Here is a 26533-nt window from a genome sequence, read left to right on the forward strand (position 1 = left end):
CAGACAAATTAAAGCACTACATTGAAGCTATCTCTTTAATATAACTTAGGCAGTAAAAAGAAATAGAGAGAAAATAAAAAAGACATAAAACATCTAGAAAAAAATAGCAGAATGGCAGGCATACATCTAAGCATATCCATAATTATTTCAAATGTGATTGACTGAAACATCTTAATCAAATGGTAGACATTGTCAGACTGAATTTAAAACACACACACACACACACACACACACACACACACACACACGACCCAAGTTTATTCTGACTGGAACAAATGTGCATTTGATTTACCACTGGAAAACAGATTGAAACTAGATTGAGAATCTGTGCACTTGGGGGAAGAAGAGCACAGCGACTGGCAGGCTTGGCATTGAACTGTTTTGCTGCACTGTTGCAATAAAGAGCAAAGATTGGTGCTCACCTGGTGCCTGCCCATGGAGGGAGCATTCAGAGCAGTCTGAAAGGAATCACCCATCCCAGACATCAGAACTTGAGTTTTGGCAAGCCTCACCACTGGAGTCTAAAATGCTCCAGCATCCTAAGTAAACTTGAAAGGCAGTCTAAGCCACAAGGGCTGACATTCCTAGGCAATTCCTAGTGCTGTGCTGGGCTTAGAGTCAGTGGACTAGGGAAACAGCTGACCTAGGGAGACACCAGCCAAGGCAGCTAAGGGAAGGCTTGCACCACTCCTCCCCTAATCCCAGGCAGTGCAGCTCACAGAAATGAAAGTGACTCTTTCATTCTGCTTCAAGACAGGAGCAGGAAGAGTAAAGAGGACTTTGTCTTAAATCTTTTATATCAGCTCAGCCACAATAGGACAGGGCACAGGGCAGAGTTGTGAGGTCACATTCCAGGTTCTAGCTCCTAGACAACATCTCTAGATATACCTTGGGCCAGAAGGAAACCCACTGCCTTGAAGGGAGGGACCCAGTCTGGGGACAATTCATCACCTGCTGACTGAAGAATCTTTGGGCCCTGAATAACCTGCAGTGATACCTTGCTCGTATGCCATGGCCTTTGGTGACACCCTAAGACATGCTGGCTTCAGGTGAGACCTAGTACATTTCCAGCTGTTGTGACTAGGGTGAAAGATTCCTTTTGCTTGAGAAAAGCAGAGGAAAAATGAAGGGGACTTTGTCTTGCACCTTAGGAACCAGCTCAGCCACAATGGGGTAGAGAACGAAGCAGGCTATTGTGATGGCTAAATCCAGGCCTAGGCTCTTGGACATTTCTGGACCTGTCCTGCAGTAGAAGGGGACCCACTGCCCTGAAGAATGACTCCCAGGCCTGGTAGCATTCACCACAAGCTCACTGAAGAGCCCTTGGACTTTAAGTGAATATTGGTGGTAGCCTGGCAGAAATTCCCTGCCTGTAAAAAGGGGAGAGAAATGAGGGGAGGACATTGTCTTATAGTTTGAGGGCCATCTTAGCTATGGCAGAATAGAACACTAGGTAGATTTCTAAGATTTTATTTTATTTTTTTGTTTTTTGAAAGAGGGTCTTCCTGTCACCCAGGCTGAAGTGCAGTGGTGTGATCTTGGCTCACTGCAACCTCCACCTCCTGGGCTTAAGCAATTTTCCCATCTCAGCCCCCTGTAGCTGGGACTACAGGCATGTGCCTCCATGCCCAGCTAATTTTTGTATTTTTAAGTACAGATGAGTTCATCATGTGCCCAGGATGATCTCAAACTCCAGAGCTAAAGTGATCTGCCTGCCTCAGCCTCCCAAAGTGCTGGGATTACAGGCATGAACCTCTGCACCAAGTAGATTTCTAAGGTTTTTGACTCTAGTGTCTGAACCCTAGAAAACATATCTGAACCCTTCTGGGGCATGGAGGTACTCACCGTCCTGAAGCACAGGACATTACCCTGTCTGGCTTCCCCACTTGCTGACTGTAGAGCCCTAGGGCTTTGAATGAACCTAGGTGGTAGCCAGGTAGTGATCACAGCTGACCTTGAGCTAGCCTCAGTCCTCTGCTGGCTTCAGGTTTGACCCAGTGCAGTCCTAATGGTGGTGGCCACAGAGGTCTTGCATCACCCATCCTCTAGCCCTAAGCTGATTAGCACAGAGAGGGAGTCTTGGTTTGGGGAAAAAGTAAGAGAAGAGAACAAAAATATCTACCTGCAAACCAGACAATTCTTCTGATCTTATCCAAGGCCACCAAGTCAGCACACCTATGAGTCTGCAAGAATCAGTGTTATTGGTCTTGGGGCCCAAGTCCCATCGAATAGCTGGAAAACTTCCCCAAGAAAGAAGGGTACAAGCAAGCCTAGACCATGAGGACTGCAATAAATATCCAAATCTTCAATGCCCAGATGCTGACTAACCTCCATAAGCATCAAGACTACCCAGGAAAACATAACTTCTCCAAAAGAAATAAATAAGACACTAAGGACCGGTCCTGGAGAAATACAGATGTATGACCTTTCACAAGGAAAATTCAAAGTAGCTGGTTTGAAGAAACTCAGAGATTTAAGACAACACAGAGAAGGAATTCAGAATTCTATCAAATAAATTTCATAAAGTGATTGAAATAGTTTAAAAGAATCAAGCAGAAATTGTAGAGTTGAAAAATGCAACTGACATACTGAAGAATGCATAAGAGTTTAATAGGGAAACTGTGGAGCAGAAAAGAGAATTAGTGACCTTGATGACAGGTTATTTGAAAATCATAGAAGAGACAACAGAAAAGCAAATAACAAATAATGAAGCACACTCGCAAGATCTAGAAAATAGCTTTGAAAAGGCAAATCTAAAAGTTATTGGTCTAAAAGAGAAGGTAGAGAAACAGATCCCTTGTTGTACAAATTAATACACCGGTCTTGTAAACCAGAAATGGAATATTTTCCCCAGGGCAACTCAGAAAGAAAGTACTTAACTTCACCACCAACACCCAAAACTGGCATTCTAACTTAAACTACTTTCTGTATTTTATGGTGTACAAGCTCTACAGTGCAACTAAAGCATTAGCCTACTTTTAATGTCACTAAGGAGTGGAAAGTTTATTCGAAGAAATAATAATGGAGAATTTTCAAAGCAAAAAGAGAGATAACATTCAAGTACGAGAAGGTTATAAAGCACCAAATGGACTTCACCTAAAGAAGACAACCTTAAGGCATTTAACAATCAAACTTCCAAAGGCCAGAGAAAATGAGAGAACTCTAAAACCCGCAAGAGAAAAGAAAAAAAGTAACACACAATGGAGCTCCAATACATCTGGCAGCTGACTTTTCAGAGTAAATCTGACAGGCCAGTAGAGGCTAGTATGGCATGTTTAAAGTGATGAAGGAAAATAATTTTTGCTTTAGAATAGTATTCCCAGTGAAAATATGCATTAAGCATGAGGAATAAATAAAGACATTCCCAAACAAAAGCTGAGGGATTTCATCAACACCAGACCTGTCCTACAGGAAATGCTATAGGAAGTTTTTCAGTGTGAAAGAAAATGATGTTAATGAACAAGAAAAAAATCACCTGAAAGTACAAAACTCACTAGTAATAGTAAGCACACAGAAAAACACAATTATAACACTGTAATTGTGGTGTGTAAACTATTCATCTTAAGTAGAAAGACTAAATGATGGACCAATCAAAAATAAAAACTACAACAACTTTTCATGACAAACAGTACTATAAGACATAAAAAGAAACAACAAGTTAACAAATTGGAAGAAGTTAAAGTGTAGAGTTTATATTAGTTTTTGTTTATGCAACCAGTTTTAAGTTCTCATTAGTTTAAAATTATAAGTTATAAGATACTCTATCAATCCTCATGGCAACCTCAAATCGAAAACCATACAATGGATACACAAATAACATAAAAGAGAATTTAAATCATACCTCCAGATAAAATCACTTTAACTAAAAGGAAGACTAGATGAAAGGAAATAAGAATGAGAAGACCACAAAACAACAAGAAAACAAATAGCAAAATAACAGGAGTAAGTCCTTACTAATTAATAACAACATTGAATGTAAACACACTAACCTCTCTAATCAAAAGACATAGAGTGGCAGAATGGATTAAAAAAGGAAGACTCAAATATCTATTGTTTAATGTAAACACATTTCACCTCTAAAGATACACAAAGACTGAAAATAAAGGAATAATAAAAGATATTCCATGCTAATTGAAACAAAAAAATAGCAGAAGTAGCTATACTTATACCAGACAAAATATATTTCAAGACAAAACTACAAGAGGAAACAAAGAAAGTTACTATATAATAATAAAAAGGTAAATTCATCAAGAGGATATAGTAATTACATATGCACCCAGTACCAAAGCACCCAGATATAGAAAGTAAATATTATTAAAGCAAAAGAGAGAGACAGACCTCAATACAAGAATAGGTAGACACCTCGACACCCAATTTTCAGCATTGGACAAATCTTCCAGAAAGAAAATCAACAAAGAAAATCGTGTTTAATCTTGCACCTTAGAACAAATGAACCTAATAAATATTTACAGAATATTTAATCCAACAGCTTCAGAATAAACATTCTGATCCTCAGCATATAGATTATTCTCAAGGAGATATATCAGCTAACAAAACATGTTTGAAAATACTGAAAAACTCACAATCATCTCAAGCATTTTCCCTGACAACAATGGAATAAAACTAGAAATAAATAACAAGAGGAATTTTAGAAGCTATACAAACACATGGAAATTAAACATATGCTCCTTAATGTCCAGTTGGTCAATGAAGAAATTAAGAGGGACATTGAAAAATTTCTTGAAACAAATGGTCATGCAAACACAACATAACAAAACCTATGGGATACAGCAAAAGCAGAGCTAAGAGGAAAATTTATAGCTATAAGTACCTACATAAAAAACAAAACCAACCAAACAAAAACTTTCAAATAAATAGCTTACTAGCCTAACATGTCTGTTTTTTATTGTTTTGTTTTGTTTTGTTTTTTGTTTTTTGTTATTATTATTATTTTTTTGAGATGGAGTCTTGCTCAGTCTGTCACCAGACTGGAGTGCAGTGACGCCATCTCAGCTCACTGAAACCTCTACTTCCCGAGTTCAAGTGATTCTCCTGAGTAGCTGGGACTACAGGTGCATGCCACCATGCCCAGCTAATTTTTTTTGTATTTTTAGTAGAAACAGGGTTTCACCATGTTGGCCAGGATGGTCTCAATCTCTTGACCTCATAATCTGCCCACCTCAGCCTCCCAAAGTCCTGAGATTACAGGGGTGAGCCACCGCGCCCAGCTAGCCTAACGTGTCTTAAAGAACTAGACAAGCAACAGTAAACCAAACCCAATATTAATAGAAGAAAAAAAGTGTAAAGATCAGAGCAGAAATAAATTATGTATAAATAACCAAATAAAACAATACAAAAGATAACAAAATAAAAAGTTTTTTTAAAAGAGATAAATAATATTGACAAACCTTTACTAAAACTAACAAAAAAAGAAAGAATAACCAAATAAATAAAATTAGAGATGAATTTCTAATTACAACTGATACTGCATAAATTCAGTAGAAATTTATGTATTTGCCATTACGAGCAAATATATGGCAATAAATTGGAAAATCCAGAGGAAATAGGTAAACTCCTAGACACATACAACTTACCAAGATTGAATCATGAAGAAATCCAATATCAAAACAGACCAATCACAAGGAAGGAAATTGGAGCTCTAATAAGTCTCCCAGTAAAGAAAAGCTTGGGACCCAATGGCTTCACTGCTGAATTCTATCAAACATTTAAAGAACTAATACCAATCCTAATTAAACTCCTCCAAAAAATGGAGAAGCTAATATTTCCAAACTTATTCTACGCAGACAGTTTTCCCTGATATCAAAAGCAGACAAAGGCGCATCCAAAAAAGAAAACTAAAGACCAATATTTCTGATGAAATCTCGTGGAAAAATCCTCAACAAAATACTATCAACCCAAATTCAACACACTAAAAAGATCATTCATATGACCATGTGAGATTTAGCACAGAGATTCAACAATGGTTCAACATACACAAATCAATCAATGTGATACATCATGTCAACAGAAGGAGGAACAACAACCATATGATCACTTCAATTGATGCTATAAAAGAATCTGATAACATTCAATATCCTTTTGTGATTTAAAAAAAAACTGGGAATACAAGGAACATACCTCAACATGATAAAATCCGTATGTTACAGACCCAAGGTAGCATTATAATGAATAGGGAAAAACTGAAAGCCTTTCTTGAAAGCATCTTTGTCTGGATCATGATAAAGAAGCCCACTTTCCCAACTGTTACTCAACATAGTACTGGAAGTTCTAGCTAGAGCAATCAGACAAGAGAAAGAAATAAAGAGCATCGAAGTGGGAAAAGAAGAAGTCAAATTATCCTTGTTTGCAGATGTTATGATCTCATATTTGGAAAAATCTAAAAATACCAACAAACTATTAGACCTGATAAATAAATTCATTAAAGTTTTAGGATTCAAAATCAACATACAAAAATCAGTGGCATTTCTAAATGCCAAGAGTGAACAATTTGAAAATGAAATCAAAACTGTAATCCCATTTGTAATAGCCATAAATAACAAAGAAATTAAAGATCACTACAATGAAAACTATAAAAAATCAGTGAAAGAAATTAAAAAGGATGCATAGAAAAGAAAGACATTTTGTATTCATGGATTTGAAGAGTCAATATTGTTAAAATGTCCATACTACCCAAAGCAATCTACAGACTCAATGCAATTCCTAACAAAATGTCAATGACATTCTTTATATAAATAGAAAAACAATCCTAAAATTTATTTGCAACAACAAAATATCCAGAATAAACAAAGCTATTCTGAGCAAAAAGAAGAAAACTTGAGGATTCACATTACTTCATTTCTAATTATAATATAGAGATATAGTAAGCAAAATGGCATGGTACTGTTAAAGACAGACACACAGATCAATGGAACAGAATAGAGAACCGAGAAACAAATTCATACCCCTACAGTGAATTCATTTCCAACAAGTGTGCCAAGAATATACACTGGGGGAAATAACAGTCTCTTCCATCAATGGTGCTGGGAAAATTGGATGGGGGATAAACATCCCATTTTCCATTATGTGATTATTATGCATTGCATGCCTCTGTCAAAGTATCTCTTGCACCCAATAAATATACACACCTACCATAGATGTAGAAAACCTTAAAGACTCCAAAAAGTTGTTTTAACTAATGAATGACTAGTAAATTTGCAGAATACACAATCAACATAGAATTAGTAGTATTTCCATACACCAATAGCAAACTATCATAAAAAAATTAGGAAGCAATTTCATTTACAATGGCCACAGAGAAATACTTAGGAATAAACTTAACCAAACAAATAGAAGATCTCTATAATAAAATCTGTAAAGCATTGATGAAAGAAAATGGAGGAAATCCAAATGAATGGAAAGGTATTCTGTGTTCATGCATCGGGATAATTAATATTGTTAAAATGTCAATATTAACCAAAGCCATCTACATATTTAATGAAATCCTTATCAAAAAGACAATGCCATTTTCACAGGTTTTTTAAAGCAATGTTCAAATTCAAATGGAAATGTAAAAGACTGCCAATAGATAAAGCAATCTTGAGCAAAAAGAATAAAGTTAAGGCACCACACAACATGACTTTAAAATATACTACAAAGATATAGTAAACAAAATGTATGGTTCTGGCATAAAAACAGATACATAAACCAATGGAACAGAATAGAAAATGCTAAGAATAAATCCACACACTTAAAGCCAACAAAAGTGTCAAGAACACGTATTAGGGAAAGATCAATTTTTTCAGTAATGATGTTGGGAAAACTGCATATCTACACTCAGAAAAATGAAACTAGACCCCTATCTCTCACCACACACAAAAATCAAATCAAAATGCCTTAAAGACTTAAATTTAAGTAAGACCTGAACTTTAAGTAAGACCTGAAACTATGGAAGCACTTGAAGAAAGCATAGAGAAATTGCTTCATAACACTGGGCTGGGCAAGGATTTTTAAAAATAAGACTTCAAAAGCAAAGGCAATAATAGCAAAAATAGACAAATGGGATTATATCAAACTAAAAACAACAACAAAACAAGCAAACAAACAAACAAAACCTTCTGCTCATCAAAGGAAATAACCAACAAAGAGACAACTCACAGAGTGGGAAAAAAATATTTGCGAATTTCCTGTCTGACAAGATACTAATAACTGTAATATATAAGAAGCTCAAAACTCAATAGCAAGAAACCATGTAATTGGATTTAAAAATGGACAAAAGATCTGAATAGACATTTCTCAAAAGAATACATACAAATGGCCAAGGTTTACATTTAAAAATGCTCAAAATCACTAATCATTACTGGAATAAAAATCAAAACCTAAATGAGGTATTACCCCACACCAGTTCAAATGACTATTATCAAAAAACAAGAACAAAAAAAAATAACAAATGCTGGCAAGGATGTGGAGAAAGGGCAACTCTTGTGTACTGTTGTTGAGAATGTAAATTGGTACACCCATTATGGAAAACAGTACTGAGTATGCACTCGAAGACCATGAAATCAGTATGTCAAAGAGATAGCTGCACTCCCAATAAGCAGCACTATTCACAATAGCTGAGATATGGTATCAACTTAAATGTTCATATACAGATGAATGAATAAAGAACATGAAGCATATTTATATATGAATGAATAAAGAACATGAGGCATTTTATATATATATATTCTCTGCGGCTATACAATGGAATGAAATCTTGTCATTCACGGCAACATGAATGAACTTGGAGGACATTATGTTAAGTAAAATGACCCATGCATAGAAAGACAAACATCCCATGATCTCACTCATCGGTGTTATCTAAAAAATGTTGATCTCATACAGGTAGAGAGTACAATAGTGGTTACCAGAGGCTAGGGAGGGGAAGAGTGAGGGGAGACTGGGAAAGGTTCACCTGTGGGTACAAAGTTACAGGTACACAATAAGTTCTGATATTGTATTACACAGTAGGGTAACTATAGCAAATAACCACGTAGTGTAAACCTCAAAATAGCTAGAGGAAATTTTGAATGTTGCTACCAAAATAAACGATAAATGTTTAAAGTGATGGATTTGGCAATTACTCTGATTCACTCATTATACAATGTATATATGATTTGAAATATTATACTGTCCCCCAAACATGTGTACAATTATCACATGTCAATTATATAAAAACATTAATAAAAATATTAGAAGTTTTATCAACAACAACAAATAATCACAAAGCTAAGAGACTCACACTACTGATGTTAGACATTGTAGTACTACAGTATTCAAGACAGTTTTGTATTTGTGTCATGAGATACAAATAGATGAAGGCAACAGCATTTGGAGACCAGAAATAGGCCCACATGTATGTGATCAATTTGTTTTTTGATAGGGGAATAATAATTCAGTGAAGAAAGAATAATATTTTCAATAAATATGCTGGAACTATCGTACCTCCCTTTAAAAATGCCTTTGATCTCTACCTCACTTTTGAAACAAGTGTTAAATAAAAATAAATCATATATTTAAAATAAAAAGAATACTGTAAAAAACCTAGGATTAAAAATACGTGAAAATTTATTTCTTGTGTTAGGAATTTTCAAAAGCATGATTCATTAAAATACAATCAATTAGACTTCATCAAATTTAAAAACTTCTATCCTGGGGCAACATTTGAAGAGACAATTCACAAAATAATATCTACAGATGTCAAATAAGAACGTGGAAAGATGCTCAACATCATTATTCTTTGGAGAAATGCAAATTAAAATTTAACAGATCACGACACATCTATTAGAATGTCTAAAAATTAAAGGCCTGACCATAGGGGATATCTACGAGATTATCTTTACTCTGCTGGTGTCAATGTGAGATGGAAAACAGTTTTGCAGTTTCTTAAAATGTTCAAAATATACAACCATAATATCCAGTTATTACACTACTAGGATTTTACCCAAATGTAATAAAAGTATATGTCAAGACAAATACTTTTCATAAATATTTATATCAGCTTTATCTGTAATACACTAAAACTTAAAATCAAGCAAATGTACATTAATGGGATAATACACAATATATAAACGGTGGTAGAGCTACCAATGAAATACTACTCAGCATTAAAAAGAATGATGGATTGTTACACACTGTTAAATGAGCAGTGTTAAAAATAATTATGCTGTATGAAAGAAGCCACACAAATTCAACATACGGTATGATTTCATTTATATAACAATCTGGAAAATGCAAAACAAGACAATTTTGCCTTATTTGATCCCCACACCCTCAGGATTTTGAAAATCTATATATTTAGAAAAGAAAGCCAATGAGAATTAAGATAGCTCTTTCAATAATGAAGCCCATGTATACATGTGTATAAATTCAACACACACACATATACAACTTTCTATTGCTTGAATAACCCTTTCCCAAGTCTTCTAAAGTGTATATTTTATTTTAACTGTAATACATAATTGTTTACATAATTAGGTGTGGGCTCTTTTAGTTTAATTGTAAAATAACATTTACACCTCATTTTCCTGTGAAATATCCATCATGTGTATTATCAAATGATTTATGAGCTAGCTGATTTTCCAAGAGTTAATTTATAAAGACACATTACATTTTTTGAGGTGGATTCTCCTTTAGATCATAAAATGCCAGCATATTTTATCGCCAAGTGTTATGAAATGGACCAGAACAACAGTAGGCTCATTATCCCCAGATTGTGTGACTCTATAATGTGTTTTTAACATTTATAAATTGAATATATAAAGAACTAGGATAATTTCTTTCTCAAATTGAAAAATACAGATTTTGACATTCCCCAAAAATAAAGACCAATTGTCAGTTTCATTAATAGAGTATTTTGTCTAAATACACACAAATAGGCCGGGCGCGGTGGCTCAAGCCTGTAATCCCAGCACTTTGGGAGGCAGACGGGCGGATCACAAGGTCAGGAGATCGAGACCATCCTGGCTAACACGGTGAAACCCCGTCTCTACTAAAAAATACAAAAAATACTAGCCGGGAGTGGTGGCGGGCACCTGTAGTCCCAGCTACTCGGGAGGCTGAGGCAGGAGAATGGCGTAAACTCGGGAGGTGGAGCTTGCAGTGAGCCAAGATCCGACCACTGCACTCCAGCCTGGGTGACAGCGCGAGACTCTGTCTCGAAAAAATAAATAAATAAATAAATAAATAAATAAATAAATAAATAAATACACACATATACATATCTTCAATAACACTAAAATTGAATGAATTAAATATACAACTTATTAGATTATAAATTTCAGGTTATACATCATTATTGTGTAAGCCACCATATTGCCAGAGAAAAGGGAGGGGTTGGAACTAGGTCCAGTTACAATGCCACAAAGCTTGCTGTTCTTACCAAGACTCAGCTGTTTTTCTTGAATAAATGCTCCCTGGGTTCAGTGAGCCTTTGTGAATTTCCATATTTGTTAAAAGTTGATTCTATTTTTGCCATTCTTCTGTTGCTTTTATGGAGAAGCAAATCTTTTATAGAGAAGCAAAACTGACAAAATTTATCCTACTCTTCTTTCTTTTCTGATGCCACTCCAGAAATGGATTTTTAAAGTGTCCTGAAATTCCCTAATTCTCCCCAGCACAACTAGAGACTTTAGTCACTTTCTATTCCCGCTGCCAGCATTCTATGTGTGGTATGTACACATCTATAATAATGTGTCCAAATTATTATGGTTAGTCAAATGTAAATATACCTGTAGGAATAGCTGCCACAGCTAACATGTTGTTTTAAATAAGTATAACTTTATTAATTTAAACTAATGTAAACAATTTGATTATATTATTTTGTATACTGCATAATATAAAGCTCATTATATTATTATTTTAATGATGAATTAATACTTTATAATGTTACTCCCAGGTAAACAATTATAGAAGAATGTTAATGAAAAATGCTATTTTTGTGGAAGGAATGAGATTTATTTCAGGATGAAGAAACTTCAGTTAAAAATGAGTAAAAATGACACATGTAATAAATTATGACCCAATGGTCCAGGTACATACAGTAGTGTGATGCAGGCCTGGTTCTCTAGGCCTGTATGCCTTTACCTCTAATATATTGAGAGAATTATCACAACATCACTTGACATCCATTCAGTCATTCCTATTTTGTTCATCAGCAAGACCACTGTCCCACCTTTCATCTTTTCAACAGAAAGTTATCAGGGCAAATTGAATTTCAGTGTGTTCACTGTAAAAATGAACCAATTCAGGCTGGCTGTTGTGGCTCACGCCTGTAATCTCAGCACTTTGGGAGGCCAAGGCAGGCAGATCACTTAAGGTGGGGAGTTTGAGACCAGCCTGGCCAACAGGGTGAAACCTTGTTTCTACTAAAAATACAAAAATTAGCCGGGCGTGGTGGTACGTGCCTGCAATCCCAGTTGCTCAAGAGGCTGAGGCAGGAGAATCGCCTGAACCAGGGAGGCGGAGGTTGCAGTGAGCCAAGATTGCGCCACTGCACTCCAGCCTGGGTGACAGTCTCAAAGAAAAAAAAAAAAAAAAAGAACCAAATTAGACTCTTAATAAAACAAAAACACATGAATGTGTCCCAGATGCATAGAAAAAATGGAAAACTTACTCCTCACGAAAAGTGAAGTAGGAGATACACTAATGTGATTTCAAGTGGAGGCAATAACTAAGATTATTTAGTTGGTTAATTAATTTTAAATGTAGGGTTTTTTTTTGTTTTTTGTTTTTTGTTTTTCAGTTTTGAACTCCTGTTTGGTTCTTTTAACAACTACAAATTTTAGCACTATGTCCTGTTCTTGTCTTACAATTTTGATTTCTTTATTTAAAAAAATCATGATTAAAAATATTTTGGAGAGTTCTTTAGTCTCTATGCATTTCTTTATAATGGTTTATTTCCTCATATGGTTTATAATTTTGGGCCCAACCATCTTCTTCAGACAGAGAGTTTTTCTTGAAAGCATCATGCATTCTGGAGTGTGGCAGAGTTCATGTGGAACTAATCTTAGCACTTGTCTCAGTTGGATTGCAGTGGCTCTCTCCCTGTGTTTTGCTTTCATTTTAATTTATTTGGTTAGGGTAGTGGTACCATCTGGGTAGCACAAATTGAAAACCAGATCTCAGGGAGCAGAGAACTTCCGGTTCATTGTAGCTTGGGTGACTTTTAATTTCTGTTTTGATACCTAGAACACCAGGAATACGAGGGAGTTATTTAATGCATATATCATCACAAATGGGATTATATGTGCTTTTAAGTTTCAATTTCCTTAAACTGGCTCAGATTTTACTAAGTAGGAAATGTATTCTAGTCATTTAATGCATTGTTGTCATACTGTGAGGTGAGTTTTCCTAATTATGCAATAATATAAATATTTAACTATAAATTAATCCTATGTCTTAAAATTCTTCATGTGTAAAATGGAAAGTAGTAATGAAAAAAAAAAAAACTATTAACTATTATTTTCAGGTTTCTTAAATGCCAGGAAGAATTTGTTATGATTTTCAAAACTGTGAGCTGCCAATATAGTTGAAATAAAATCTGAAATAGTTTTGAATTACATAATTTCAGATTTGAAATAATTATATAATGAAAAATATTAGCATGCTAGCAAATAAAAATGATGAATAATAATGAACATCTATGTTTACATATGAGTATGTGTCAGAATATTATAGTGTTAGAATATTAAACTTTTTTATTACCTGTTCTATGTGTGATTTATTCAAATTCTCATTTATTTTACTTAATATTATTCTAAACCTGGATATAAGCAAAGGTGGCAAGAAGTGGTCCCAGTCAGCAGGCTGACTGCGTGAGAAGTATTAGCTGTAATTGTCATTATGATTACAGAATAACTTTGGGGCTATCAGGGGAATGACCACTGTAGTAATATATTACGCCAATATTAATATCTCCCATGTTGAGGTTAGAAAAGGCATGAGAGGGTGATGACACAGGTCTAGAGTCATTCTTAAATTAAAAAAAAAAAATTCACCATTTTTTTTATTTTGGAGAAGAATTTACAAAACAGTAGATTTCCATTTTTATAGATCTGACTAGAAAACAGCCTTGTGTATCGATGGACATTATAATCTTCCCCCATAGCTGATGCTTTCTTCTATCTGAGTAATTTCTTATTAATGACATTTTCCTTCTACTGGAACCCTATAAAAGCATTAAACTGTAGCTCTAAGATGACACCTATCTTTAACTATACCTGTCTGCAGTTCTCAAGATGACACCCATATCAGAATCACCTGGGAAAGCATGGCAGCAACAAAGGGAGCATCCCAGGTGTCATCACAGAGCAAGTAAGCAGAGTCTGCTGGTGACAACTCTGGTTTCCACACTGTAAGTAAGGGACTTAGAAACAACTACAGGTTGCTGCAGCATGTGGCGAGACATGTACACCTCTCCAACCTCTGCATTTATCCAAAATATCAACTTGACTCAGGACTGAGGGACTTAAGGTAGGAGGGAGGGGACTTCTGGAGCTGAAAATAACTAGACCAGAGCATTGTAGACACAATGAACTCTCCAAAGCGGTTCTCTCCAGTGTTCTAGTTACACATGGCTTTGGAAGCTGATCTGGGCTAGCAGCATCATTAATGATACAATTTCTATAAAACATAAATTCTGTATTCCAAAGAATAAGTGTAAACATTTGGAAACTTTGATGATAATAATAGCATAGATTGAGAACTTTACATGTGCTATTATTTAATCCTGAAAATAAACTTACAGGATAGTCACCCTTATACAAATGTAACAGATAAGGGAACCGAGGTTTAGATAAGAAAAAGATCTTACGTTTTATATGTTGAAGAGCATTTAAACATTTTTATCATTAAAATTAATATGTAATTTATGTATCATTTATAAATAGCTATCATAGATATTTAGATTTGATCAATGGTTTCAAATCAAAGTTGATATCAAGAGTAAGAAGTTTATAGAGCTGAATAATCAAAATTATTTTTGTTCTATGCATTGACTTAGACTCATTTGAAATACTGTCAGCAAATTGTGAAAAATCCATTTGAATTTTGAGACAAATTAAAAGTATGTCTCCCAAAAGTTAAGATATACTAAAACTATCATATGTAAATAAAACTGTAAGTTCTTCAACAATGTATTCAAATAAATGTCATTATTTTGTATAAACAATAATTTTTGACTTAGATATACATTTTTAAAGTACTTTTTAATATAAGTAGAGGAACCTACATATTATATGATATGAAAGAGATAGCTGAAATGTATATTTCTCACTAAAGATAGTAAATGACTGTACCAATTATTTCTGTTTAGAAATCAGATAACATTCTCTTCTATAATAGATCAAATTGAAGAAATATATTATTTAGCTTTTCAAGTATGCTTTGATCTTACCTGCTGGTTTACAGGAAAATTTCTGTTGATTTTTTTAATCTGCAATGATAAATAAATAATAAAAGTGAGAAGAAAATTATGTGGTAACACAAGGTCCTCAGAATTTTATGCAGATTATTTTTAGTGAACTAATATATATTAATATCCTATTTTGATATACTGAAATCATCACATATAAAACAACATATATAAACAGATTTTTTCTTTTTAAAATTGGCTATCAATATTATCTCACATTTCATATGTAAACATTTTGGAAAAGATTTCCCTTTAAAATTTTTTTTTTAACTGAGAAACCAAAAGCCTGTGCTCAAACAATGCTAAATGATTATCTATCAAGAATGTAGAGAGTAACTTTCTGTGGTTTGTTTCTTGCACTTTGAAATTATATTATATCCAATTTGTTTTAGCACTCGAGAGAACAGGGAAATGCAATATCCAAATGCTAAAGGATAAAATATGTGTGTTGAACATTTTCAGTCAAGACTCCAGATAAAGTCTAACATTTACTTTAAGAAAATTTAATCAATGATATTTTATAAGAATTTAAAGTTGGTCTTCACAGAAAGCATTTCCTCTGTCATATGCCATAGAAACAAACTTTAAAAACCAAATAAAAGTGAACGTTAAGTTTGGATAAAGGACATTACATGAAGTCTTTCTTCAATAGTGCTTTTGCTAAATAAAACGATTACCTTCCAATGGCTTTATAGAGAAACTTAAACATGCTAACTCTGTATGGTACACACTTACAGCAGAATTAATGCAGACTGTATTCACTTATAAATCATGTCATTGACTTATTTTATTTTGTCCTTTTTTAGTTCCCTTTTGTCCTGCTGACTAGTGTGAAATAATGTGTCATTTAAACAGAAAAAGTACACAAAGTTGGAACATGAACAAAGGTCACATCTACAAGAACAGATTTATTGCAAGATATTTCTCACTTAAAATGTAAAAATAAAAGAAAATGTGAAAACATATGTGTGATCTGAGCAAGTTTAGGTACAGAAACCAGTACTTCTTACATTATTATGATCATTTCAAAACACCTTTTGGCTCTGCAAAGGAATCTGCTAAGGAATCTCTGAACCTACTCATATATGCCTTCGGCTAAAATCAGCATAGCCTGGAAACACAGATGGCAAAAGCTGATCTCTAAACATATTTTATTAATCAATTAAATATATACTGAGTACTTTGTGGATATCTATTTTTTGCTAGTTCATATGAATTGTTATAAAGAATTCTAAAATTCAACTAATATTCTATGTGGGCCCTTGTCTTCAATAACATACTATGTAGCTTTGTAAATTGCAGTGTTTTTTAATCTGAAAAAAAGTCTGAACCATCTTTCTAGGAAACTTGAAGATCACCTATGAAAGTAAACACTTCATGATAGAAAGCAGTGGTTGAGCCAAACACGGAGTAGAAAGTAGTGGTTGAGCCAAACTTCTGAGTCCAGCACAGAATTCTTGTCCTACTAACCCACCCTTGGGAGTGTTTGCAGAATTGAGACATTTTCTTGCACAGAGATCTACTTTCTCTCCCACTAGAGTGTTTACTAGACCATCAGAATTATTTATCTGTGAGGAGTTGTTACATTACCATTTTTTGTTTTTGTTAGTTTCCCTTAGTACATACCTGACTCACCTTGGAAAAGATCAATTTATTAACTGATACATGAATGTTAGCATCTCTAACCTTTGAATGGTTTCTTATATAACATTACTACTATTAAAATAATAAATGTATGGTGTATTTCCTACCATTGCTCAAAAATAAGGCAAGAAATTGGGAGTAATTCAGAATATAGAATATATTATGATATATTTTACATTAGAATATATGTATCAAAAATTAGAATACAATAAAGAAGTCATATATTAATGACTAGAGAGAATGATAAGACAGTGAGATATACCAACAACTAGAATAAAATGTAAATAATAATAGTAATTAATACATAAAAACTGTGTTTGGAAAATATTAAAATGGCCTTTAAAAATTATGTGTAGATTGTTTTCGTAATGTGGCAAATACAATAATAAAATAATAAAGTAGAACAAGGCCTTAAGTTAATTATTGAAGAAGTAATATTCTTTAAAGTAGAAATACTGATAATTGTGCTCCTCTTAGTCAAATGATATCATCATAACCTTTCAAATACTGCTTCTCTATAACTTCATAATACTTTATACTTGAACAATTTATGTCATTCTAGGATTATGTAAAAATATTCAAAAAGAATGAGTCAATGCTTAAATACTGCTATGTGTAATATTAATAGATTTATTTGGCAAGAAAATAACTTGTGCAAGCTGATCTCTACTGTAATTTGTAGCTTTTTAATTGTGTATTAGGATAAAATAATCTATTCATGTTTATTCATGTTTCAATGGAAATATAAACTTAAATAACCAAACTACTGACTGCACAGGAATGGAAGATGGTGAATCAAAATGGGGGATGTGATGTCCAGCACAGAAAACTCCGTCCACCTGTTACCCTCACTGTGGCAGCAAGAAATGTACATCCATTGTATTCACGAATTTTTCCTGGTGTTGTAGATACAAAATAATTCCTTGTTAAGATTTAAAATCTGTGCACACACCCAAATCCATTTTAAAGGTGATTTCCATCTTTCCCGTAGCAAGTGGAGTATAACAATATAAAAGGTTCCATTTGCTAGTACTTATACTAACATTTTAAAATAAAACAATAAGTAAAAATAGGGAGAATTAGAACATTTCATATCTTTATTTTATTTTATTTTATTTTATTTTTTGAGTCAGAGTCTTGCTCTGTTGCCCAGGCTGTAGTGCGATGGTGCAGTCTTGGCTCACTGCAGCCTCCGTCTCCTGGGTTCAAGCGATTCTCCTGCCTCAGCCTCCAGAGTAGCTGATACTACAGGCACCCGCCACCACCCCTGGCTATTTTTTTTTTTTTTTTTGTATTTTTAGTAGAGACAGAGTTTCACTGTGTTGGCCAGGATGGTCTCGATCTCCTGACTTCGTGATCCGCCCGCCTTGGCCTCCCAGAATGCTGGGATTATAGGCATGAGCTGCTAATTTTTTTTTTTTTTTTTTTTTTGAGAGGAATTCTGACTTTTGTCCCCCAGGCTGGCAATCTCTGCCTCTGGGGTTCAAGAGATTCTCCTGCCTCACCCTCTCGAGTAGCTGGGACTACAGGCAGGTGCCACCATGCCCGGCTAATTTTTGTACTTTTAGTAGAGACGGGGTTTCACCATGTTGGCCAGGCTGGTCTGGAACTCCTGACTTCAGGTAATCCGCCCGCCTCGGTCACCCAAAGTGCTGGGATTTCAGGCGTGAGTCACTGTGCCCGGCCAAGCCGCTAATATTTAACAGTCTAACATTTTTAAATATACACACAGAGAGAGTATAAATAAGTGGACATATCACAGTAATTAAAACATATGTAGCATATACTGAACTATTTATTATGCTAAACAATAATCAATATATCCAAAATTTTATAACACTGTGCATTCATTAAAAATGCTTACGATGATATTTACTGATTGACAAGATACAATGCTTAAAAAATGTTCTAATTTCAAGACAGCTTTAGGCAGTATTTTAAAAATTATATATATACACATATATATGCATATGTATGTATGCATATATGTGTGTATGTATATTAAACATAAATACATATATTTATATATGCATTCATATACACATACACAAAGATTGATAATTTGGGCATACATCCAGTCTTATAAATTTAGATTAATGTCTGTAAGAATGAACTGAAATTTATTTTATGTTTAATATGCATACATAAGCAGACATATGTGTATGACAATGATACTGACAGTTATAAATATAAAATTCTAACAGTTTTGTTTTTCATTTAGGGATTATTACATGAAAACTTCCTTTACTGCTTTGTATTTTATAATTATTATTATTTTGAAATATAACTTTTAAAATTAGAAAATAATAAAATTAGTTTAATATTTATTTTTTAACAAAGCTATTCCATTATTTAAAAGTTTGAAAATATAAAATGCCATCAAAACAACCCCCAGAATACATGTTTCAAAAAACACCTGTCTTATTTTTCCTCTCTCTAGCTAAACTTTTAAATCTTTCACAACATTTTAAAGGTTTATAAGGATCCTCAGTACTCAGTAATGTGTGTGTGTGTGTGTGTGTGTGTGTGTATTGACTAAATGAAATGTAGACAGGAGAGAATGTCATTATTTACTTCTAAAATCTTTTAATGACCTTCTACCAAGTGTGACTCATGGTGATGAGTGCTGGAACATGGAAATGAAAGATCCCATGCAGAGATGGCATAAGGATGCCCCCTTTACAGAATCCAAACAATCCAAGGAGGCTGCAGAGGGGAAAGAGGATAAGTTCAACACAGGAGCTAAAATGCAGTTGCATAAGACTTTGTCAGGCTGTGCAGTCAGAGAGATCTGGTGTTGAATTCCAGCTGTAATTGTTACTGAATATCCTCAGACAGATTATTAATTATCAAATATCTAGATCCCTTCATTTGTAAAACATCAGTAATAACATTAACTGCATATATTTGTTGGAAAAATTGACAGGAATGTGAGCTCAATAAGTAGTGATTATAATTAATATAAAGTAAGCCTGAATTCCTTTCAAAGATAAGAAGTGCATTTTAAAGAATTCTGAGCAAAGATGTCTTTCTTACACTATAGTTTAAACGCATACTCCCTTCTATTTTTTTGTCAACTCTAGACTAGGATTTGCACACTCAGGTGCCAACTGGGTGACAATCATGTGTGAATCAGGCTGGGTGGGGAATGAACAGATAGAGGGAAAATGAAACCATTGATGCTCTCTCATAAGCGGCACTGGTGGAATATCCTAGTGTTTATCAATTGGACACAGTATACCTTCGTTTCCATTTACAACCGTATTCTAGGAAACCTAAATTATAAGTGAACTCTCAATATAAAGATACTAGCAGTAATTTGCTTTGAAAAATATTTGTTTTTTAATTATAACATTAATATCAATAAAGCAAATTAAAATTTAATTAGAAAAAACGAAAAGTATATTAATTACAATTTAAATTTATTTTAAACATATGGCATTATTCATATGATTAATATAGTGTCTGCTATATTATATATAGTAAAATACTAAAACATAAATATTTTTAGTAATAAAATGCATTCATAGAGCAAAGTTTTAAAAATTGTCTACTCCTGGTAGTAACACTAATTCCAAATAATGAAAATTCTAAATTCTCTGCATCATTTTTAAGACCAATCTTCAAATAAGACAAACCAGGGTTTTCCAAAAAGACATTTTCCATGTTACACTTCTTAGAAACCAATACTAATTTTGTGTTATCAGAACAATTTGTGTTATAAGTAGCTAAAAAGGGAGTATAATTCTGACTAAAATAAAGGTTCTGTTTGAACTTGAAGGCTTTTAGAGATCAAAAGGGCATACTTGCTGTCCATATCACAAAACCGGCTGCTTTTGGAGCACAATTATTTAAGCTATTAATCCTCTGGCTGTAAAAGGAGCACAATGGCTTAGACCAGGGTTGCCCAACACGTCATTCTACAAAATGAGCAAGAGCTATAAATGACTGCAAAGTAAAATGGATTCAGATAAATGAAGGCCATGTTAAGGCTTTTAAAAATGAAAAACAGAAGATAAATTCATAAATTACATTAATCTCTGCTTGATTTCTTGGCAACTCACTTTTCGGCCAGCTGCCAAAGCATACGGTCTTGTTTTCTTGTGTTCTTGTTTCGGGTAGCAGACAAGTAAATTCTATCTATGAAAATTCTGTATGAATGACCCAGAGCCAATGCCTGCCCCTTCTTCCCAAATACTGGCCCCAGGCTGCCTTGACTGAAAACACTTTCCATTCCAAGCACTTTGGGCTTTCCTGGCAGCGAGGAACGAACAACGCATGGACCCAGTGCCCACCCAGGTTAGTGGCTCTCCAGCACAACACAGCAGAATGGCAGCTCCAGCTGCAGGGACTTCATCGTGTTTGACTTGCACAGCTGTGGTTGGTGCCAGATCACAGTAAGAAGACTGCATCATCTTTCTACCACCAAAGTACATCTTAGCAATCATGTTTCTTTCCAGATAACGTCTAAACTGAAACCTAGAGGGCTACCACTGTTCAGGTGCTATGCTGGGATATGCTTGTGACAGCAGTGTTGCTGTCTCTTTCAGGAGCAAGTGTTGACTCTCTCAGGGTCACCTTCATTAAGAGTATCATCTCTCAGACCCGTTTTATTTTTCAGATAACAATGCAAATGGTTACTGTTGCCAAAAACAGTAACTTATCTTGGAGACTCTGTCTCTATCTTCTATCCTTGGTTTATGCTTTAAAATAGAACTTACTTTGAAGTTTGCATGTCTATTTTTATATGAAATCTTTTAGGAGTGATGCTGCTTTCCTGTTCTTTAGAATTAGTCGTTAATGCACATGTGCCTTCTCAAACACATCTCCATGGAGTATATTGAAGGATATTTCATATATTTTGCATTCTTTTTTCTCAAATACAAATCCGTTCCTTAAAACTGGAACACTCCATATTGTTTCTTGACATAATGTATCGAGGTTTAATTATATGTTACCAAAACGTATCATTTTAATATAGAACTGACTTAAGTGAAGAATAGGGAAGAATAGGGAATAATTCATGCCTACTTGGAAGTAGGAGAGGACACAATTTATATTGTGTAATTTTTCAAGAACCACTCACAACCTCATAATAAGAAATACAAGTTATCTATGATCTATATTTATCAGTAAAAGATTAAATATAGGCAAATATCACTAAGAGAAGAATTGCAAATAATTTATGTAGATATTCCACTCTCTGTCAGGACTATACAATTGAAATTTCTTTTGCTACCTTAAAAGAAGACATTTATCTCAAAAGCAATAAAGTATTTGACTTTCTTAAACAATAGGCTCCTTTACAAATCTGATGAAACTTGGTCTGGTGTGGTGGCGCACGCCTGTAATTCCAGCACTTTAGGAGGCCAAAATGGGCAGATCACAAGGTCAGGAGTTTGAGACCAGCCTGCCCAACATAGTGAAATCCTGTCTCTACTAAAAATACAAAAAATTTGCCGGGCATGGTGACAGGGGCCTGTAATCCCAGCTAATGAAGAGGCTGAGGCAGGAGAATCACTTGAACTCAGGAGGCAGAAGTTGCAGTGAGACGAGATCACACCATTGTACTCCAGTCAGGGAAACAGTGTGAGACTCCATCTCCCACCATGCCCCCCCTCTCGCCAAGAAAAAGGAAAAGAAAAGAAAAAATAAATCTGATGAAACTTATCTGACCTCTATTAGAAAAAAATTAAAAAGCTCAGCATTTTGCTATTTACTTGCTGTTCCAGGGGATTTATAGACACTTTGAAACTTTATAGAGACTTCCAGCAAAAAACAAAGTTCATATTATTGCACAAGAAATATTTGATTTGACCTATTTCCTTCCATCAGGTACTAAAATGTATTGTGAATATGTGAATATCCTTCCTCAGAGAAGATGACTATAGGAAAAAAGAACTGAGACTGGCAGTGATATGTCCATGGCAGAGGGCTTTGCATCTCCAAGAATTTTTGATGCTAGAGTTATTTTCTATCACATGAATTGGTTTAATGGCTCCATATATATACATGAATTTTTTTTTTTTTTTTTTTTTGAGTCTCACTCTGTTGCCCAGGCTGGAGCGCAGTGGTGTAATCTCAGTTCACTCCAACCTCCGCCTCCCAGGTTCAAGCAATTCTCCCGCCTCAGCCCCCCAATTACCTAGGATTATAGGAGCCGCCACTATGCCCTGCTAATCTTTGTATTTTTAGTAGAGACAGGGTTTCACCATGTTGGCCAGGTTGGTCTCAAACTCCTGACCTCAGGTGATCTGCTGGCTTCAGCCTCCCAAAGTGCTTAGGATTACAGGCATGAGCCACCACGCCTGGTCTCATGTGTATTCTCAAAGAACATATCTAGATTCAGGATGGTGTGACCTACACAAAGTAAACAAATCTAAGTAGTGTTAAGTTCTTATTTTTTTGAGAACAAAAGATATAAAATTCAATTTTTTAAAATATCAGTTTATTTCATTTTATGCTGCAATTGTGATAAGGAAACTCATGGGGTCTTTCTTGTAATTATTTTTGATTTCTGGAAAACTGTAGGCTCTTTGAGCTTGGGAATTCTGTATTCTCCTATCTTTTAATTCCCAAAATATGTGATTTTAGTTCTATGAATGACACAAAACACAGAACAGAAAGTTAAAAATGACACTTTTGTGTAGTATTTACTTAAAAGGACATTCATTAAAATACGCTATTCAAAACCAAGCCTAGGTCATCATATTTGCTTAAATGGGAACTTCCAGACTTATTCAAGAAAAAAACAAATTATGCTTGAATTTCTGTTTTTTTTCCTAGAATCACAATGGAACATTTTCTGCTAAAAGAAAAATTGCAGTACCTCAGATAAATCAGACAGGTTGATACTTCCAGATATATAGTACATGGACACACACACACCCCCACACACCCATACAGACTAAAAATGTGAAATTATGCTTAATTGTATCTTTATTTCCTCTATACTACTTATCAGTATCTAATAACTGCTTATTGTAATAGTTTTCTTTTATAATTTATTTGCTCCCGTCACTAGAATGTAAGTAAGTTCTAGGTCACAGACTTCTGTCTGTTTCAGTCTATACTGCACCAACTTGTACCTAGAGAAGTCCTAGGTCTTCTTAGTAGGTGCTCAATTAATATTTGTTGAATGAATGAAAAGACAGAGAATAACTCAGTTACAACAAAGTTAAACTCATGAATTTGAAGTTTAACTTTGCCTTGAAAGCTAATCACTTAAAAAGTAAAAGAAACAAGCAAACAAAAAAACAAAATCAAACAACCAAAAAAACCCTCTAAGTTCTTGAGTCTTAATGTCTATAGTGTAAAACCTGCAAATACTGGATGATTGTTTTTGTCAGATCCAGACAAAATAGGACTGGAAAGACATGAAGGAGAGGGAACTCATGATTACGTGTCTGAGAAAAGAAGTGTTTCCATGGACTCTCTAAAACCCCACAAGAAATGTATTAACCTCCTTCAAGCATGCACATTTTGCTCATATACTTATGTTTGTATGACAAGGTCTATAACTAGACATTCTTTAGGAACTCAATATTTTCAATAAGATGCTCTGCCAAGAACACTTGCCTAGTAAGGAAATCTCCACCAGCAAACTGAGCTTGAGCCTCTGAAACCAAAGAACTTTGTTTCTAAGCAACTTATGTAAACCCCTCTCTTTGTGCCAATAAAAGCTTCCATTTTCCCTTCCCTCACTTGATACATTTGTGGCATCCCAGGTTTTAATCCTCATATTTCATTCCTGAGTATACTCGATATATTTGGAGATACTAATCTCTAATTGTTTTTAGATTGACAATAGTAATTCTGGTGGCTTCAAAATGTAGAATTCATACTATCAATACAAGATTTGAAATGAATAATTATAACTTGAAAGGAAGTTCTTATACTACAAGAATAATTGTTTCTGGGCTGAGATGAAACATGGAGAGAGAGAGGTATTTGCAGTATTAGTAGAAAAGGTAGGGTAAATATGATGAAATTTAAATTGATTTCTGTTCAAAAAGTAGAGGTGTAGTCTTATGAAACATGATCATAGAGTTTATTAATTAATTGTTAAATATAACCTTCTCAGTAGTATTTCCTAGCATCTTCTCACTCCTTATCACTGGTGACTTCTGCAAGTAATCTGCCTCCTTTAGTTGCAGAGCAGATTTTGGAATTTAGTCATCCCATTTATCATTTAACACACAAGAACATCATAAATGCAAGTGCAAATTCTTGTAATTTTATGTGCTGTTGATAAGATGGATGATTAAGAATAATATTTCAGGTTTGTCCCTCTATTATATATGCACATATGTTTTCTACAGTAGTATTTTTAAAATGTATATTTGAAATGGCCATTTTTTATTTAATTAATTACACACTGTCCATTACTTCAGAAACAAAAGAGCAAAATCATGTATAATTCAAATCCTTCCACATCCTGGCCTGTGTGTCGCTCAGGAATCACTTCAGTATCAGGTCCTTATATGTATGAACTCCAGGATATAGGCCCTGTCCTGCCACAGCACAGTGTCTTTGCTCATGTTCACTCTACCCAGGCCTGCTGTATTAGCCCATTCTCACTCTATTAATAAAGACATACCCAAGACTGGGTAATTTATAATGAAAAGAGGTTTCATTGGCTCACAGTTAAGCATGGCTGGGGAGGCCTCAAGAAACACAGTCATGATGGAAGGGGAAGCAAAGACATCTTTTGTCATATTGTGGCAGCAAGGAGAAGTGCCAAGCAAAAGAGGGAAAAGCCCCTTATAAAACCATCAGATCTCTTGAGAACTCACTCGCTACCATGAGAACACCATGAGGGTAACCATTCCCATGATTCAAATACCTCCCACTGGGTCCCTCGCAAGACACATGGGGATAACAGGAACTACAATTCAAGATGAGATTTGGGTGGGGACACACCCCAGTCATATTATTCTGCCCCGGCCCCTCCCAAAATCATGTCTTCCCATTTCAAAACACCATCATGTCCTTCCAACAGTCCCCGAAAATCTTAACTCACTCCAGCATTAACTCAAAAGTCCAAGTCTAAAGCCTCATCTCAGACAAGGCAAGTCCCTTCCATCTATAAGCCTGCAAAATCAAAAGCAAGTTAGTTACTTCCTAGATGCAATAGGGGTAAAGGAATTGAGTAAATACACTTGTTCCAAATGGGATAAATTGGTCAAAACAAAGAGGCTACAGGCCCCGTGCAAGTCCAAACTCCAATAGGGCAGTCATTAAACCTTAAGGTTCCAAAATGATCTTGTTTGACTCAATGTCTCACATCCAAGTCATGCTGATGCAAGAGGTGGGCTCCCATGGCCTTGGGCAGCTCCATCCCCATGGCTTTGCAGGGCATAGCCTCTGAAAGAAACCAGGCACATTCCTTCATATATCTCCCAACTCCCTGAGCCCAGCACAAACACATTCCTCCATATA

The 26533-nt window shown here is 34.7% G+C and overlaps 1 protein-coding gene across 3 annotated transcripts in view; it reads right to left on the minus strand.

The window, feature by feature from the left end:
• The window catches only part of SNTG1 (syntrophin, gamma 1), an 804940-nt gene that overhangs the window by 94491 nt on the left and 683916 nt on the right, over positions 1 to 26533 (minus strand). For all 3 annotated transcript variants that reach the window (XM_011999541.1, XM_011999542.1, XM_011999540.1), the window contains one exon: positions 15431 to 15469. In XM_011999541.1, coding sequence (XP_011854931.1) covers positions 15431 to 15469 — 39 coding nt within the window. The remainder of the gene's footprint in view (positions 1 to 15430; positions 15470 to 26533) is intronic.

Source organism: Mandrillus leucophaeus, unplaced genomic scaffold (genome assembly GCF_000951045.1).
Source record: "Mandrillus leucophaeus isolate KB7577 unplaced genomic scaffold, Mleu.le_1.0 Scaffold598, whole genome shotgun sequence".
NCBI lineage: Eukaryota > Metazoa > Chordata > Mammalia > Primates > Cercopithecidae > Mandrillus > Mandrillus leucophaeus.